The 17677-nt window shown below is 34.2% G+C and overlaps 1 protein-coding gene across 2 annotated transcripts in view; it reads right to left on the bottom strand.

Annotated features, from left to right (window-relative positions):
- LOC150102245 (galactose mutarotase-like) overlaps positions 1–11503 on the bottom strand; it is an 88434-nt gene extending 76931 nt beyond the window's left edge. For both annotated transcript variants that reach the window (XM_090399003.1, XM_090399004.1), the window contains exon 1: positions 11054–11503. In XM_090399003.1, the coding sequence (XP_090255129.1) occupies positions 11054–11267 (214 nt within the window). In that variant the 5' untranslated portion in view covers positions 11268–11503. The remainder of the gene's footprint in view (positions 1–11053) is intronic.
- Between the last annotated feature and the right edge of the window lie 6174 nt (positions 11504–17677).

The following is a 17677-nucleotide window of genomic DNA, read 5'->3' as shown; positions in this document are numbered from 1 at the left end:
TTTTATTTTCCTGATGATTTCTTTGGGCCATGATGTCACTTTTTTCAGTAATTTTCGGACTTTTTTTCTTTTGAGACATCGTAGGGTCTCGATGTATAATTTGATATGTGGAACTGTCACATATGAGATCTTGCATTTTTCTGTTATACTCTTCTTTATTCATGATAACTGTTGCATTTCCTTTATCGGCTTTTGTAATAATAATATTTTTATTATTATATAACTTTTTTTAGGGCAGTTATTTGCTTATGTGGCATATTGCTTTTTGGAGGCTTAGCCTTGTTTATAATACTTGCTATATCGAGTCGCACGTTATTAGCCATTGCTGGCAGAAGATCGTGGATACCCCGTTCTACTTTCATCATAATTCCTAGTTTGGGAATTTGTTTGGCCGTGACGGCAAAGTTATGTCCTAGACTGAGAGCGTTCTTGACTTCTTCAGTGAGTGTTTCTGACGATAGGTTTATTTCAATCTCTCTATCTTTACTTTTTAGGTTGTTTTTTTAACATTCAAGTAATCCTTTGAGCTATTTTGTCAACCTTTGCAATATGCCTTCTGAGCTTCAATTCTCTATCAACCATTACTCCCAAGTCCCTAGTCTCATCAATTCCCTTTAACATGGGTTGAAAAGATTGCATACACAGTATACAATCTTTTCAATCCAAAGTGCATAACCTTGCATTTTACAACATTAAATTGACAACCATTATCACTGTTGCCCACACAATGCCAATTTCTCAGACTCCAGTCTAAATGTTATTGTTACAACTGTTTTACATAAATTATACTATGAGTTTCAGTAAACGCTGTTTGCTTACACTTGGATAAAGGATGAAACCAAGAATATAATTTCTTGGCATCTTTAATTTACAATGGTGCCTTGGTTAACGACGGTAATCCGTTCTAGGATTACCGTCGTTAACCAAAACCATCGTTATCCAAGGCGCGATTCCCCATAAGATTTAATTGAAAATCGATTAATTTGTTCCGGATCCTCCCCACAACCATAGTACATATTAAAAACGCAGATAAAACTCATTTAAAATGTCATAAAAATATGATAAATATCATTTATTTATTATACAGTATATGTATTTGCTACAAAAAAATTAACATTAACAAAATGAATTGTTCATGAAAACAGGTTTTAATTATCAATCTTCACCAGAAGGACAATTGGGCTCACTTTTTTGACAAATTTTGGACCTGTAAAAAACATGTCTAGGGTTGTTTGCTTCTGCCTCTTTTTTAAAATGTTTCTGAAAAACTGCATGGACTTTTCATTAAATAGATCAGCAGTTCTGATAACTTCAGATTTGTTTGGATTCCATTTCATAGCAACATTTTGAATTTCCTCTCACTTTGCCAAAACATTTTTGATTTCAGCAGTCGTAATTTGTTCTCTCTCTCCATCCTCATCTTCAGTTGAAATTTCCATTTCCTTTTCTTCACATTGCTGCTTGAAAAGTTCTTTTAGCTCGTCAGTAGTCAATTCTCGGTCATGTATCTCCAATAAATCTTCAACATCTTCTTCCTCTACTTCCAAGTTAAGATCATGAGCAGTTGCCACAATATCCTTTACCAATTTGTGTCCTTCATCTGAAGTTTCTTCATTACCAAAGGAAGGACACAGTTTCCTCCATACTGCTTTGAGACATTTCATTGTTACTTCTTGCCAAGCCTTTACAATTAATTAGCCTAATTGCTATGACAATGTTGAGCTCTTCCTTCCAAAATTTTCTTAGGATTATGTTGGTAGCCTCACACATTTCAAAGCACCTGGTAAAAAGTGCACTTGTGTACAGTTTTTTAAAATTTGCAATTATCAGCTGATCCATAGGTTGAATCAGAGATGTAGTCTTGGGAGGAAGAAAAATCACCTTGATAAAATCTAATTCCTCTGGTAGCTCTTCTTATATGCACGTTGGATGGCCAGGTGCATTATCCAAGGTTAAAATGGCTTTTAGAGGCAGATTGTTTTGCTCAAGATAGGCTTCGACAGTTGGTCCAAACACTTCGCGAATCCAGTCTCTAAATTCTATTGATACAAAATTAATAACGGAAAAAACTCACGTACAAAGATTATTTAATAGTATAATTTTCGCCTGTGTGTCACAGGCATCTTCAGTACATATTAAGCTCAAATTAAACAACATTGTTTAATTTGAGCTTAATATCTACTGAAGATGCCTGTGACACGCAGGCAAAAATTATACTATTAAATCATCTTTGTACATGAGTTTTTTTCTGTTATTAATTTTGTATCGATATGTCTACTCACAGTATACCTCTTTTAAAACTTCTAAATTCTATTCTTGTGACCCAGGCTTTGCTGTTAGACTTCCACAAAACACCGAAATTGGATTTAGAGACATTGAACTTTTTGAATGCTCGGGGATTCTCTGAGTGGTAGATTAACATTGGTTTTACCTTACAGTCTCCACTTGCATTTGCTGCTAAAAGCAATGTTAACCTATCATTCATTGGTTTATGCCCAGGAAGTGTTTTTTCTTCTTTTGTGATAAATGTCCTGTTGGGCATTTTTCTTCCAAAATAACCCAGTCTCATCACAACTGAAGACTTGTTGAGGTAGGTATTCTCCTTTTTCTATAATTCTTGTAAAGCTATTGACAAATTTATCTGCTGCTGCTTTGTCAGCACTAGCTGCCTCTCCATGTCTGACCACACTATGAATTCCTGTTCTTTTTTTAAAGTTGTCAAACCAACCTCTGCTACCCTTGAAATCATCATCATCTACCTCAGAACTTGATCCCGAAGTCTTCTTTTTCAAATCTTGATAAATCTGTTTAGCTTTCTGACAAATTGCATTTTGATATGTAGTATCACCTGCCATTTCTCTTTCTTTGATCCAAATTAGTAATAGATTTTCCATTTGCTCAAAAAGAAGCCCTCTGACATTCAACCTTGAAGTTCCCTTAGCTACCCTAAGTTCTTCTTTCTCACAAAAAATGGTTGATATTGTAGAATGACTGGTTTCATATATTCGAGCTAGCTGCATAACTTTCACACCTTCATGATGTTTTGCTATTATTTCTTTCTTCTGTTCAATAAAGAAAATTTTTCTTTTTTTTTTCCCTCACTAGCTTTCTTTTTGGGACCCATTTTGTCACACGGTAAAAAAATTCACTCTATAAAAAACAAGATATGCAAAATACGGTATTATTACAAATTGTACAACACTAAGACAAGGGATACAAAGAACATATCGTCACCTGAAAATAAAAGTTCAAATAAAAACTTTTTGAAATAAAAGTTAACAGTTAAATTCGAAACCTGCAATTTTTTACTTAGTGCATTTTGCTTGTAAGGTGACGATATTGGATACAGCACTTACTGTAACATACACTGATTAGCAGCTTATAGATACAACGATTATTATACAGGTGAGATTTCATTTTGCCTTTTGATGGCGAATGAACAGTGACACGCACCCGCCGATTTATTGTCTATATGAACCAACACATAAAAAATAAATGCTTAAATACTCATTTTCATCATAAAACGCATTTATAACCACAAATTTTAAAATAAAGCACAGTACACTACAAGAAAAGAAACAATAGGTGGAAAACGTAAACAGCTGGCTATGATGGGTCAAACATATCTGAGCTTCACAGCTATGCTGCATGGCTGTTCTCTATTCGACAATGTCTTCCCGTGCGTGGCTGAGTGCGATTGGAAACTTCCAGTATTTTAGATCGGATAGAGGTTCACATAATCGAGAGTCGTCAACCAAGAGATTTTTTTCTTACAGCCACTCGTCATTAACCAAGCCACCACTGTATAGTGTAACTAGATGAAAAATTTTTCAACATCTATCTCTAATTCAGAGTACTTCAGTTATTAGGTGTATACAAGACACCACTTGTATATGGAAATATGACTTTTGCATTACATCAACCTTGGTATCGCTTATGGATCTGGCTCCCACTGATACAGTTCTCTGCTGATGTGAGAAGTCTGCTGAAGCAGTCTTGAAGCTGCTTTGGCAGATGCTTTTCTCTAGGTTATGAGTGGCTCTGCTTGGTAAGCCTGACATTGGCCAGAGCCACCACTGAGGATTCTTCTCCATGGCAAGGTGGGCCTGTCACTGAGTGGAACCACTGCTGAGTTAAATGGTCACTCGTTGGATAATCTGAGGGACTGCCGTAGTTTTTGGGTGACCTTTGTAAAGGTGAAGGGCAAAACCATTCTGGGTAGTGGCTCTTTTAATAATACATAGCAGTATACATGTTTGTGAGGATATGTGCATTGCATCATAGGATACTAAGGCAATTGATGTGAACCCATTAGCTTCTATATACATGTAGCCAAATCGTGAATATACTTCATGCGCAAACTTTGTTTGCTTATACTTGGATAAAGGATGAAACCAATAATATAATTTCTTGGCATCTTTAATTTAGAGTTTTCAGTAAAACTAAAATTGAGACAATTCACATTTTTGTAAAGAATCGAATTAACAAATTTCAAAAAAATTCTGCTAACCAGAGTACAGAAATAACATGCATAGATAAAAATAAATAATTGATCATTACGCATTTTGCCAAAACGAATTAAACTAGTAAGCTACATTAACGATACCAAGCAATTTTATAAGCTAGGTTTTAATCCTTTTTCCCAAGTAAGTCAAGTTTGCACCTGAACATAGTTCAGGTCTAGGATTAAAGGATTAAACCTAGCTTATAAAATTGCTTAGTATCTTTAACATAGTATATACCCAAGGTAAAAAACTTTCTAGTAAGCTACATTAATAGGGTGAGCCTGTTAGTTTTGTGGCTATTATTGTTTGTTTTCTTACGTTTAAGTGTTTCAAGGTATGCTAGAATTCCTCTCCCTTATCCTTACTCAACTCCATTCGAAAATAGAAGTATCTACAAACACAGCAATTTATCTATCCTTGACCCCTCTGCTACTATAATCTGCCTTAGCTAAATCCTATCCCTTCGGTGGGTGTTCCTTCGGTTGGTCATGAGTGCAAAGCTCAGCAGATAAAGAGTCTGTCTCGGGCTAGAGTAAAGCCTCTTTGAATGCAAAATCCAGAATTAACTCCCTTTCAGAATTAAGAAAAATTTGTTTGATAACGTTGCACCATCTTATTTCCTATACAAGAGAAATCTCCTTGTCGTGGAGTTAACGCACAGACTATTTCACAGACTATTTTATGATTCTAGAATCTAGCAAACAGCAATCCCAATTACAAATCCTTAACAAACTTCAGGAGTTCACTTAAACTTAACACAGTTTAGTTAAGTGAACTCCAAAAGTTCACTTAACTAAACTGAATGGCACTTGCATGAAACAATTATTAACCAGACAAAACAGAACTACAATCAATACATCACATTATGAGACAATATCAAATTTCAGTTGTCCTGCTTCTACTCATGTAACACAATTAAACTAGCAATTATCTCATTCATCTAAGGCTAACAGACAATGGTACCTCAACAATTCAATGTCAAATTCTACTACTATGTACTTTTAGAGTTACAGTAATATATTGATAGGTTAAGTACTAGAGTCCTGTTACTAATTATCAAGTCCTATCACATAGTATGTCAGCACTTTTCTGCACTTCAGCTTAGTTCAGAATACAATGGAACTAGAAAGATTATACATTACCAACCATCTGGTTCGTGCTGGTATCTTCTCCCGATCAGTCCTTTGTGAGCACGTGGTTTGTTACCTCATTCTACAGTCTGTTGTCTTTGGATATGACCCTCTAGTGACTACGTTCATGAATCACCCTCTTGCCGATGTGGGCGAGACTGCTCTGCCTGGACAGGTCCTCGTGATATGGCATGAAACTTCGGTTCTCGCTGTCTGTCTAGCTGTACTGTTGATATGCCTGGACCATCGCCTGGTCGCTTAGCCACCACTGACCATAGTCCTTGCCGACCACTCGTGCCTCTTCTACTGGTACCCGAAAGCCAAAGGGAGATGAAAAGAAAAAAGAGCCTCAAGCCCATGCCACTATGCTTCTTATATCTCCACGTTTCTGCTCTCTCCCTATGTCACTGATTCCGCTCAGCACCTAAGTCCTTTGCACTCGGTACTATCTTTTCCTCGATATGTTCTCTAAGTGGATGTCTTATGTGCACCTCGGACCTCGCGACTGCCTCTGGATATGTCTTTAAACCGATTACTTCAATGTGAACTTCGATCTAACCTTTCCTGTTCTAATATAATTCTCACAAAAATCCGATTCCTTTCGGTTATACATAGGACAGTTAACAATATAGCAAAACAGAGAAATTCACAAAACAAGGGACTAATACGTTATTTACAATTTCATTTATACCTACATACAAGTACTTCTTTCGGAAAATTTATTTGTATCCTACTTAAATCCCGAATGAAATGTTTCATGACAATTTAAACCTTTCATTCAAGATTTAACAAGTTCTATGTGAATGTTTGATGAATGCTATTCTCTGAATAATCAGTAGTATCAGTTACTGCATAAAAAGGGAAAATTACAGTGTGCTAAAAGTTGAAAAGAGAGCTATCAATAAGAATCTCAATATATATATATAGAGAGAGAGAGATTCTTATAAAAAAAAACTTTTGTATTACTTAATTGAGTTATCTTTTGGAAGCAATTCTCCACTATTACAAATTATTCTTGTGGTTCTTATAGAGGGGTCAACCATTTAATTATAGAATATTGAAACTTAAGCAGAAGACAATGCAAAAATTAAATACTGAATGGCAACTCACACAGAGACAAATAATTCAAAAACATTTGTGCAAGACGAGTTTTATTCCAATGAATAAAATTGTAACTGTTTAAGTTTCATACGAGTCAATTGTATGTAGCTCATTCACATCATAACTGTCTCCTTTCCAAACTACTAATCTATTTCCCATTCCCAATTTGTTTAATTTAAATAACTTTCCATGTAGTAATGCACACGTAAACACATACAAAAAAACTCTTCATTCAACTGTCACCTTCAACATAAACTGTTAAAATAAGCTAATTCCTTTCAGGTTCATGTTTCTATACAGTATCACATTTATCTACCCAATTTGTGAGATGTTTAGATATGAGAACCAATATTTGCCAAAAATATATCATCATTCATCATCATCATCATGAGTATCAAGAATTTAGGCCTAGCATGGCCTGTTCCGGCATTAGAAGTTATTGTTGAATCTTTTAAGAGGACGTCCTGGTTTTCTTTTTCCTAATGGCTTGTACTTGAAGGCTTGTTTTGGTAATCTTTCTGTTTTCATTCTTTGAATGTGTTCCATTCATTTATGTTTATATTTTTTAATTTTTTCTATTACTGGTTTAATTCTTTCATAATTTCTTCATTTCTTTTATGATCAAATAGGGTATACTTTGCAGTTTTTCTCATAAACTTCATTTCTGCTGTTGTTAATCTTTGTTTGTCTTTTTGTTTTATTGGCCAGATTTTGCTTACATACATTAAGACTGGTAGGGCAAATGTATTGTATACTTTTAGTCTGGTTTGCTTTTGAACTAGGTTTGGTTTAAATATAAAGTTAATTACACCTGTTATTTTTAAATATTTTGCAATTTTTACGTTTATGTCTTTCTCATTTTCATATGTGATTGTACATCCTAGGTAGTTAAATGAATTCATCTATTCTAAGATCTTGTTATCTATTACTATTTTAGTTTTTGCTGGATCTTGTCCTTTAAAGGCCATAGTTTTAGATTTTTCTAATTTTTCTGTTGATATTATCATACCATAATCTTTAGATATCTCATTTAGATCTAAAATAGCTTTCTGTAGTTTATCTTCAGAATTTGTAATTATTATTTGGTCGTCGGCAAAGAGGAGAGTGTTTAAGTTTACTGTAGGAGAAAGTTTAATTCCTTGATGGAAATTTTTGTTCCATTTTATTATTATTTCATTTAAGTAGATATTAAAGAGTTGCTGAGAGGGGACATCCCTGTCTGACCCCTTGGTTTATCTCTCTTGTATATGATAGCTCGTGATTTAATCTTATTTGTATTTGATTATTTTCATATATACTTGTGATAGCTTTTAGGATATTATTTGGTATTTGTCTTTCTTTTAATATGTTAAATAATATGTTTCTTTTAACTTTGTCAAATGCTTTTTCAAAGTCAATAAAATGCAATATGTGTTTCTAAATTGGATTCTCTTCTTTTCTCTATTATTAATTTTAGGCAAAAGGCCAGGTCTATACATGATCGTCCTTTTCTAAATCCATTCTGTACTTCTAAAATAAAGTTTTCGGAATATTTCATTAGTTTGCTATTTAAGATTCTGCTATATATTTTGTAACAGGAATATAGTATACTGATACCGCTATAGTTTTTAGGGTCATCTCTATTACCTTTTTTAAAGATAGGAATCACAATTGCTTTTTTCCATTCTATTGGGGGGATACCAGTTGAATAAATTTTATTTAAAAATAATAAGAGTCTTTCTTTGAATCTTGTTCCTGCATATTTATATAGTTCTGAACTTAGCTTATCTTCTCCGGGTGATTTTCTGTTTCTTGTTTCTTTCAGGCTGATTTCTAATTCTTCTTTAGTTATAAAATATATCAAAAGAAATAAATCTAATATTAAGAGATGAAAAATAGAAAAAACACCACATGAAGATAAAATCTCAACTAATAAAATATGTATAAAATAAATTTAACTAGGCTGCTTACATTACTAAAGAAAATATATAATACTGCATAATACTCAATGAAGAACCATGTGACTAATTTTCATTTTTACAAAACAACTGAAAATCTACAGAGGAATAACATTTTTACACATCACAACAAATAAGTTATAAAATATATGAAGAATATTGATAAAAATAATATCAATGCATGATATTTTAAAATGATAACGCAAAATATCCTTATATTTACTCTTAAAATACTAAGAGAGAAAACAGAATTCAAATGAGAAATGCACCCAGCATTCACATATTATGAAAAAGTTTCTGATCACAACTACTCTACTTTGTACATATTTTGATTTCTCACCAAATGCCTTAGTGTCACATAAATGCAAAAACATTATGGAAAGAATCACCACCCATACCAGTTTTGATTTGATCTTTATCAAGGTCTCATCAGTGGAGTCATACCCAAGGAGATACCATGGTTAACTCAATGCAGAAGTCATTTTCCATGTATAAATTTTAAAAAAAAAAGTATATCACATTATTGTTAACCACCTTACCGGCCATTATGGATCAAATACGCATCCTCATACGCTTCGTATCCATCATATATTTCAGTGTAATATCAATGGTATTACAGTTTTAATATGCACTTCACATCCATGATAACCTTGATGTCTATAGAAGTCTTGGTAGTGTGGTTAAATACTCGGGATGAGGGAGTTCTGGAAAGTTTTTCTGCTTGATTACAATGTATATTAATCCTTTGCATGCATACAGAATTATATCAAGATTATAATTTCTTGTCAAACATAACATACAAAGAAACCTCATTATAACCAGCTCACTCACTATAACAAAGTGCCAACTAAAGCACAATAATATGCTAAAGTAAATTCACTACAGCAAACTGCCCAAACTATTCTTATGGTGCCTATGACTTCTCTCTAATAAGAGCTGAAAGTAATTTTTAAAAAAATACAGAAATAAAGGAAAGATCACCTATAAAAAATGCTATAACTATATGAAAGTATGTCCACAAAACTAATGAATTACAGACAGGAGGAATAACGAACTACTTCATAGCCTATAAGAACAAGGAACAGAGGTAGACCAATGAAACATTGAAAGGAGCTAAAATAGGCAACCAGGCATAAACTCAAAGGAATAAGTAAAAGAAACAGATGAACTGACCTGAAGACACACGGCGAATTCATACAAAAATACCTGGTTGTATTGAGGGGGGAGGGTGTCATACCTGAATGCAGGGTGTAAAGTTGGTTGACTAAAATTACAATAGAAACAAGTGAGCTAGAAAGCCAGTCTTACTAAAGGCATGCCTTTTTTCTGTGAATTTACTCATTTTTCTGGATGAAATCCAAGTTAGCAGGAAGAAAATCCTTCCACATGTGACAAGCTAACTTGCCTTCAGCTGAAAATCACTTATAAGTTTTTCACCCAAGAAAATTCAGGACCTGCTAAAAGGCAAATGTTGTGATGATCTCACAACTGTGCATTGGTTAAAAGTATGGTGGACCCAGACCTGTACTGAGACAAGGCATAAATTAAAGCCTAGAATATTAGAAACCTAATCTCTGGGTGTGTGTGTGGGGGGGGGGGGGGAATTGAGTGCAATGATCCCTAATTAAAGAACCGAAGATAGGAAAGCGCCTAGGTAACCGATTATGGAGTTGACCTGACAACTATTTCATAACCAGCTTCCTCCATGAAATAAAAAATCAATAGAGCTACCAAGGTGGAATGAAATTTAGTTTTTAACGAAATGAATTACTATACATCAGTTCTAAATACCAGTAACTACTGAGGAAACATCGGAAATTATTGCTATGCGAACGCGAGTTATGGTTATGTTTAACTCTTGTTATAAAATGAGAAGCTAATGCAGTAAATGAATATAAATCATTATTAATTTCATTTATAAAATAGCGTAAACCAACTTTAATACCTACCTTTACTACAGTTAATTTTTTTTTTTTAATTTTAAGCAGTTTTCTGATTCATGTGTGGCAATGGTCTAAACCGCTATTTGTCTAAAAGCGGTCATCTCGGAAATCGTTTATTTAGGTTACACGTGCACAGCAGGGAAGTAGATAATAAGTATCTGATACAAACATGGCTACAAAGTATGATATTTGAATTACGGTATAGCATATGGAAATTTATACTGCTACAGTTCTTTAATGACATTAAATTACTAAGACTTTAACATTAGTAAATACAATTCATAATATACTTCATATATATTCAGTATATTCATAATATACTGAGGAGATGCCATAGGATTACAAGAACAATTCTTTCACAAATAATAATTTATTCAGATCTTATTTTCTTACGTATTTATATTTGCGAAATACACATAAATAAAAAATAAACGAACCATGCAAGTTGTCAAAGCCGAGGACAACATCAGCTAAATTTCCTTTCTGATCAGGAACTTTAATAGAAGTTATCGATGCCCCATAAGTGATTACTTGGACACTCATTTTCCCATTCGTAAGAGTAAACCTTCTAACCGGCTCCACTTCGGATGCACTTCCTCCTTCTTTCATCAAAATTCCAAAACAGTCCTCTTCTATCATAGTGCCCTCCATGTTAATCTCCTACTATGTTTATTAATAATCTCATGGGTTTCCCAACTTTGAGAATTTCGATCCTGAAGTTCTGGCAGTATGAGATTCAAAACTTATGAATTTAAGGAAGATATACAACCACACCCGACTTCCTTCCATATTTGCCCCGCAACTCATTAAATGGCATTGCGAGACACGTTAAACAACTTATACAATCATTCATTACATACGACTTATAAAAACTGAAGTTATAACCAAGACAGTAGTGCAACACTGCCATCTAGTGTCAAAGTAAGAATGACAGTAAAAATCGGAAGAAATTAATTTTTTCGGATTTTTACTGTTTTAAAGATTTTAGAACCACAGCAACAGTTAAACATAAAACTGTTAATACATAGAAAGCAATAATCATATTACAAGAGTGCAATAATTATTTTCAGAAAGTTCAATTACTTAGTGATATATTAATTGCACTGTTTAGATAAAAATGTGGACAATTTATTCTTCTTCGCTAAATAAGTAGTTAAAGTTCAAATACTTGTAAAGCGCTTTCATACAAGCACTAAGTCATTTAATAATCCTTATAGGTATTTCGAAAAATGTCATAAAAACTTCAACTTTTTTTTTTAATGTTATGAGACGTGTATATGTGTATATACAACCTGGGGATAAACCAGTTAATAATAAACCATCTCCTGCGATCAGTCTCTTGACTCCATGGAGGGCTGATGATGATAATTATCATTTTAAATATCAGTATGCCTTGGAACAATTACAGGAAAATCAGCCCTACTACACAAGCAGTTTACAGACAAACAAATACTAGTGGTGGCGATAGATGGCGCTGCATATAGTTATGGTGTAGAATGTAGACAATAGATAAAACATTTTAGATGATACTATGAGCTGAAGAGAAGATTTGTGGAATCAACAGAAATTGTCCTCAATCAGTTCATCTTGATACTAACGTTAACTATAACCTAATTGATTGTCACTTTTCAGTTATCAAGCTTTGGCGTAAATGAGATCATGCTCGCGTGCACGGGTCTAACAATACCAAGGCATCCAGAGCGCCTTCAATTTTCGAGTTAAATTAAAGCGGTTGACCTATTATTATGTATATTTTTGTATTTCTCTTTTCATGTTATGCACCCGATGAAGTCTTCCAAAAAGATAAAACCACTTCTGCGCTCAAATAATGTATAGTATTTTTATATTTTGGTATCTCTTGCTATATATATATATATATATATTATAGCGACTAATTTTTTCTGTGTGTGTAAGAAGGGAAAAAGCAACACAATCTTAAATAACATATCATATTTTTATTCACTTCCTTTATATATTCACGGTCTGTACTGTTCAATATGCTGCCCTTCCCGGTATGCCACAAAATGCAACTTTTGCACAGTGTGTTCAACGGTAGAACGACACAACTGGACCATTCCTCAAAGAAGAAGAATGGTCCAGTGATACACGAAGCTGTAAACCCGCACCAGACAGTAACTTCGGTGAAGTGAATGCAAAGGAATTTGTTGGATTGCATGCGAGTTTTGTGTAGCCCATATCCGCCAATTGGCAGATATTGGCTACAGCTCCGTTTAAGTGAATGTGAGTTTCGTCTTCCCACAAAATCATTCCTGACCGCGCAGTTTCTAACTCAACTCGAGCAAGGAATGTTAAAGCGAATGTCAATCGACTTTCAAAGTCTTACGGGCGCAACTCCTGTATCAGAGTTACCTTGAATCACCATACCCTACATCAATGGCACATCCGAAAAAATAGCCAAGATTCTAAAAAAGTACAACCTACACACAGCATATAAACCCCACCGCAAACTTGTTACCCTTGTCCGTTCTACAAAAGATCAGCTCCCTCCTCTCTCTCTCTGCCTAGAGTTTACAGAGTTTACTAGAGTTCCTGTAAGCTGGTGTACTTTGGACAGACAGGCAGATCAGCATCCATCTGCTTAGAGGAACACAAGTCTTACATCTGTAAACACAACTATGGTCATTCAGGCTTGGCTGACCATGTCTTGGACACCACCCACAAAGTATCATGGAAGAAAACCACCATGCTCCATCACAGCAAATTCAAGAAAGAGAGACTATTCTTAGAAGCAGCAGCAGCTCTTAGAAATCAACTAAATCTTAATAAATACGGATGCATTAAGCTTCCGAAAATTTGGGAAACACTCATCACCAGAGATCCTACTTTATATTCCAGGCCACCTACAACCGCCCTTAGAGGGCGCTCCACCTAGATAGGACTTTAGTGTCACCCACGTGGTTGGGCTTAGTATTGTATGATATTTGTGTTATGTTACATTAGTTATTTTTGTAATCCCCGTAGATGTCCTAGTGACTAGGACGAAATATAGGAAGTATTAAATTCTTTTTAATCCTTTCTGAGTGTTGTAAAAAATCCATTAAACCTCCAACATTATGTCTTCACAGCACGTAAGCCTCTATACACGATTTCTTCAAAACACTAATTATTCGTCACAGAGCACAGGGAAATAGTGGACCTCGTCGACTCGACATTTGTTCATGAGATGAAATTCATGGAGTGCTGCAAGAGCATTGCAATTGTTTTGATAGTGCCGCTTAACGAGCAAAGCACGATGGCGTAAGGTAGTGACATCACTGTGGACGATTTTAACATCCATAATGATGGAAAAATCCAGTGTCCATCTTTTAAATCCCCTGGCATCTGCCGAGTTGCGTGACATGAAAAGTCCATACATTTGGTGTTCAAGGTAATTCCAAAATCCAAAATAAGAAGAAATATACTCAGACAAAGAATGAAGTCTTCGTCTAAGTGTCTTTCTTCTTATTCTATCGTTCTTTGTTAATATTCTCTCTCTCCCTCTTTCATTTTGTGTGTGTTCATACCACCGGAGATTAGTTTTGCTTAAAAACCTTTGGGCTAACAATGTCGAGCTCCCTAGTAAGATCTTTAATATATTTGTCTTCCCTTCCCTCATTTTTCTCAGACTAGCATATCTGCAGCCTCTAGTCTTAAATCAACTCTTCTATTACTAATTCAACTATAAGATCTAAGTTAAAATTTATTTGAATAGTATTACATAGCTACTCTAATTTCTCTCTTAGCTATTCAAACCTGGCGTTATTATATGGTCACTCCCCTTTACGGTTTTAGAAGTGAATCCGTCTGCTAGAAGATGTGGTTGGGCAGCAGCTTTCCCATCCATGCCCATGGATGAATGGGAAGGCAAGATTCGAACCCGCAGTCTCTTGGCTGGAACGCGGATACGCTGACCACTGGGACAACCAGGCAGGCAATTTCTGTTGTGCAATATATTTTTTTTTCAATTGATTCCCTAATATCCTAGCTTTGCACATTCTGTTTCCTATTTTCCAAAAAAAGCACACAGCAAGATTCCGTGTGCTCTTTTTACAGATCTACAAATCTTTAAGTACAGTTCCTAGTTATATTTTTATAATTTCTCAGCTATTTCACAAAAAGTGAAAATCTGATGCTGAAAACTGCTATTTGATCTGAATTCAGCTTGTTCTCTCAAATTCTCTGGCTTCCACAGTTTCCCTTAGCCGCTTCTCAAGTATGCTTGCACAAATCTCACCTGCAACACTCGATGGGGAAATGCCTCTATAATTCTGACATCTAATTTTATCTCCCTTTATACAGATAGTAACTATGAGAGCTTTACTGCAACTATCGGAAATTAGACTTTTTCACACTACTTTGTGAATTATGATAATGTAGCCATTCGTAAAACCTTTATACCTTCGTATTTGAGCATTTCTGGCCGAACATCATCTATACCAGCTGCATTTTCTCTATTCAGATTTTGAAGGTTTTAAACATCAAATATTTATGTGGACTTTTCTCTTGAATACTTTCTGCCAGCTTTCTGTTACTCCTTGTTTAATTTAGCAATATTTCACGCTAATTGCTTCAAAAATCCAGAATATATTTATCTTCAGTTTTTCTATCACCTTTTTATTCGTGATTCTTTTTGCGATATTCTTTCGTCGTCTAAGCATTTTAAACAGATCAGGACATTTTGATGTTTATCTTCTATATTCTTAAAAAAAGTGTTCCCATGACTTGCTTAATTGCTTTTATACACTGCTTTGGTTTCTTATAATTTTTTCGATATTCAGAAAGCTTGTTTGCTTGCTTGATAGTAAAAGTTTGGATATGTTTTCTTCTTCTCCACGACTGTCTCTTTAACTTCTTCAGTCTATAAGAGTTCCGATTTTGTTACAATCCAAATGACTTCACCGTGTATATCTCTGGTTGAATTGAGCAATGTTTCCTTTTAAGTCTGATATTAAGTCTCTACGATTTGATTATTGTTTTCAAACTCTTTCATTTTTATTCGAATTATGTGTCTATCATTGAATATATGGATTACCTCTGAAAAGCAAAAGCTTCTCCACTTTGAATCTTTTTAATACTTCTTCACAAACGTTTTCAATATGGTATTCACTTTCATCTTCCAAAATAAATGATCATCATCATCATACGTATCAAGGATTTAGGCCTAGTATGGCCTGTTCCGGCCTTAGAAGTCATCGTTGAATCGTTTAAGAGGACATCCTGGTTTTCGTTTTCCTATTGGCTTGTACTTTAAGGCTTGTTTTGGTAATCTTTCTGTTTTCATTCTTTGAACGTGTTCCATCCATCTATGTTTATATTTTTTAATTTTTTCAATTACTGGTTCTTGGTTTAATTCTTTCATAATATCTTCGTTTCTTTTGTGATCAAATAGGGTATACTTTGCAGTTTTTCTCATAAACTTCATTTCTGCTGTTGTTAATCTTTGTTTGTCTTTTTGTTTTATTGTCCAGATTTCGCTTCCATACATTAAGACCGGTAGGGCTAATGTATTGTATACTTTTAGCCTGGTTTGTTTTTGAACTAGGTTTGGTTTGAATACAGAGTTAATTACTCCTGTTATTTTTAAATATTTTGCAATTTTTATGTTTATATCTTTTTCATTTTCATAAGTGATCATATATCCTAGGTAGTTAAATGAATTCACCTGTTCTAAGATCTTGTTATCTAATACTATTTTAGTTCTTGCTGGATCTTGTCCCTTAAAGGCCATAGTTTTTGATTTTTCAGTTGATATTATCATACCATAATCTTTGGATATCTAATTTAGATTTAAAATAGCTTTCTGTAAGTTATCTTCAGAATAATTAATTATTATTTGGTCGTCTGCAAAGAGGAGAGTGTTTAAGTTAACTGTAGGTGAAAGTTTAATTCCTTGATGTAAATTTTTACTCCATTTTATTATTATTTCATTTAAGTAGATATTAAAAAGAGTTGCTGAGAGGGGACATTCCTGTCAGACTCCTTGGTTTATCTCTCTTGTAATTATGTGTATACAAATAAGATTAAATCATGATAGCTCATGATTTAATCTTATTTGTATTTGATTATTTTCATATATACTTGTGACAGCTTTTAGGATATTATTTGGTATTTGTCTTTCTTTTAATATGTTAAATAATATGTTTCTTTTAACTTTGTCAAAATGATGACTACTTATATTTCGAATCCATTGTATACTCTTGGATCCTGAACCAATGATGAAATGTTGTTATCACCAATAACCTAGTCAATATGATTATTCGTCTTTTTCGTGTCTTCACTCTCATATAAATATGCGCTCATTTTTATATTGGAACATGGTATTAATAATGACTAGTCGATGTCCTAAAGCGAAATTCAGCAGCCAATATCACTTTTCTACAAAATTCGCCAACATATTTTTATCTGATTGGCATTGTTTTTCTACTCTGCTGATTATATCTCCAGTAAGGACTAGTGGAGACGGGGAGATGTACGTGGCGAAGTAGAGTAGAGTGCCCTCCCGAGATGAGGCCTTGGACTCCTGGAGGTGTCACCTAATAACAATAATAATTTCTAAGGCTATTACACTTTTTTTATCTAATCTTTGTCAAGTAGCTTTATTTTATCCTCCTATATGTCTCGCCAATCTTTTTCTATTGGCATCCTCAGGGAATACAAACTAGTAAGCTAAAACGAAGGTTACAGACTAGGTTATATCTGATGGTTCTAATTCATACAAAAAATTGGTATTGTGCGTGACAATGTGCGTGTCTCGTTAAAGTGATTTATTCGTTATGGCTCATGACGTAATTGTTATGAAAGTTCATTTCTTTGATGTTTAATGATCTGATAAAAGTTTTCCAAATTTCTGGTAAAATTAGACCTTGATTCTTGTTTAGGTTTTCAATTTTACGGGCGACTGTAGCTGCTTCTTTAAAGGTTCTTGAATGGTAGTTATCTTCTATGTATGGCGTAATTGTTATGAAATGAACTTTCATAACAATTACGTCATGAGCCATAACGAATAAATCACGTTAACGAGACATTCTACTGTTGAACACACAGTGAAAAGGATGCAGTTT

This window comes from Typopeltis vanoorti, chromosome 10, assembly GCF_054136105.1.
Source record: "Typopeltis vanoorti isolate ZY-2024b chromosome 10, IOZ_Tvanoo_1.0, whole genome shotgun sequence".
NCBI classification, from domain to species: domain Eukaryota; kingdom Metazoa; phylum Arthropoda; class Arachnida; order Uropygi; family Thelyphonidae; genus Typopeltis; species Typopeltis vanoorti.
The sequence above is the reverse complement of the archived record's forward strand: the minus strand, read 5'-3'. Positions and strand labels throughout refer to the sequence as shown.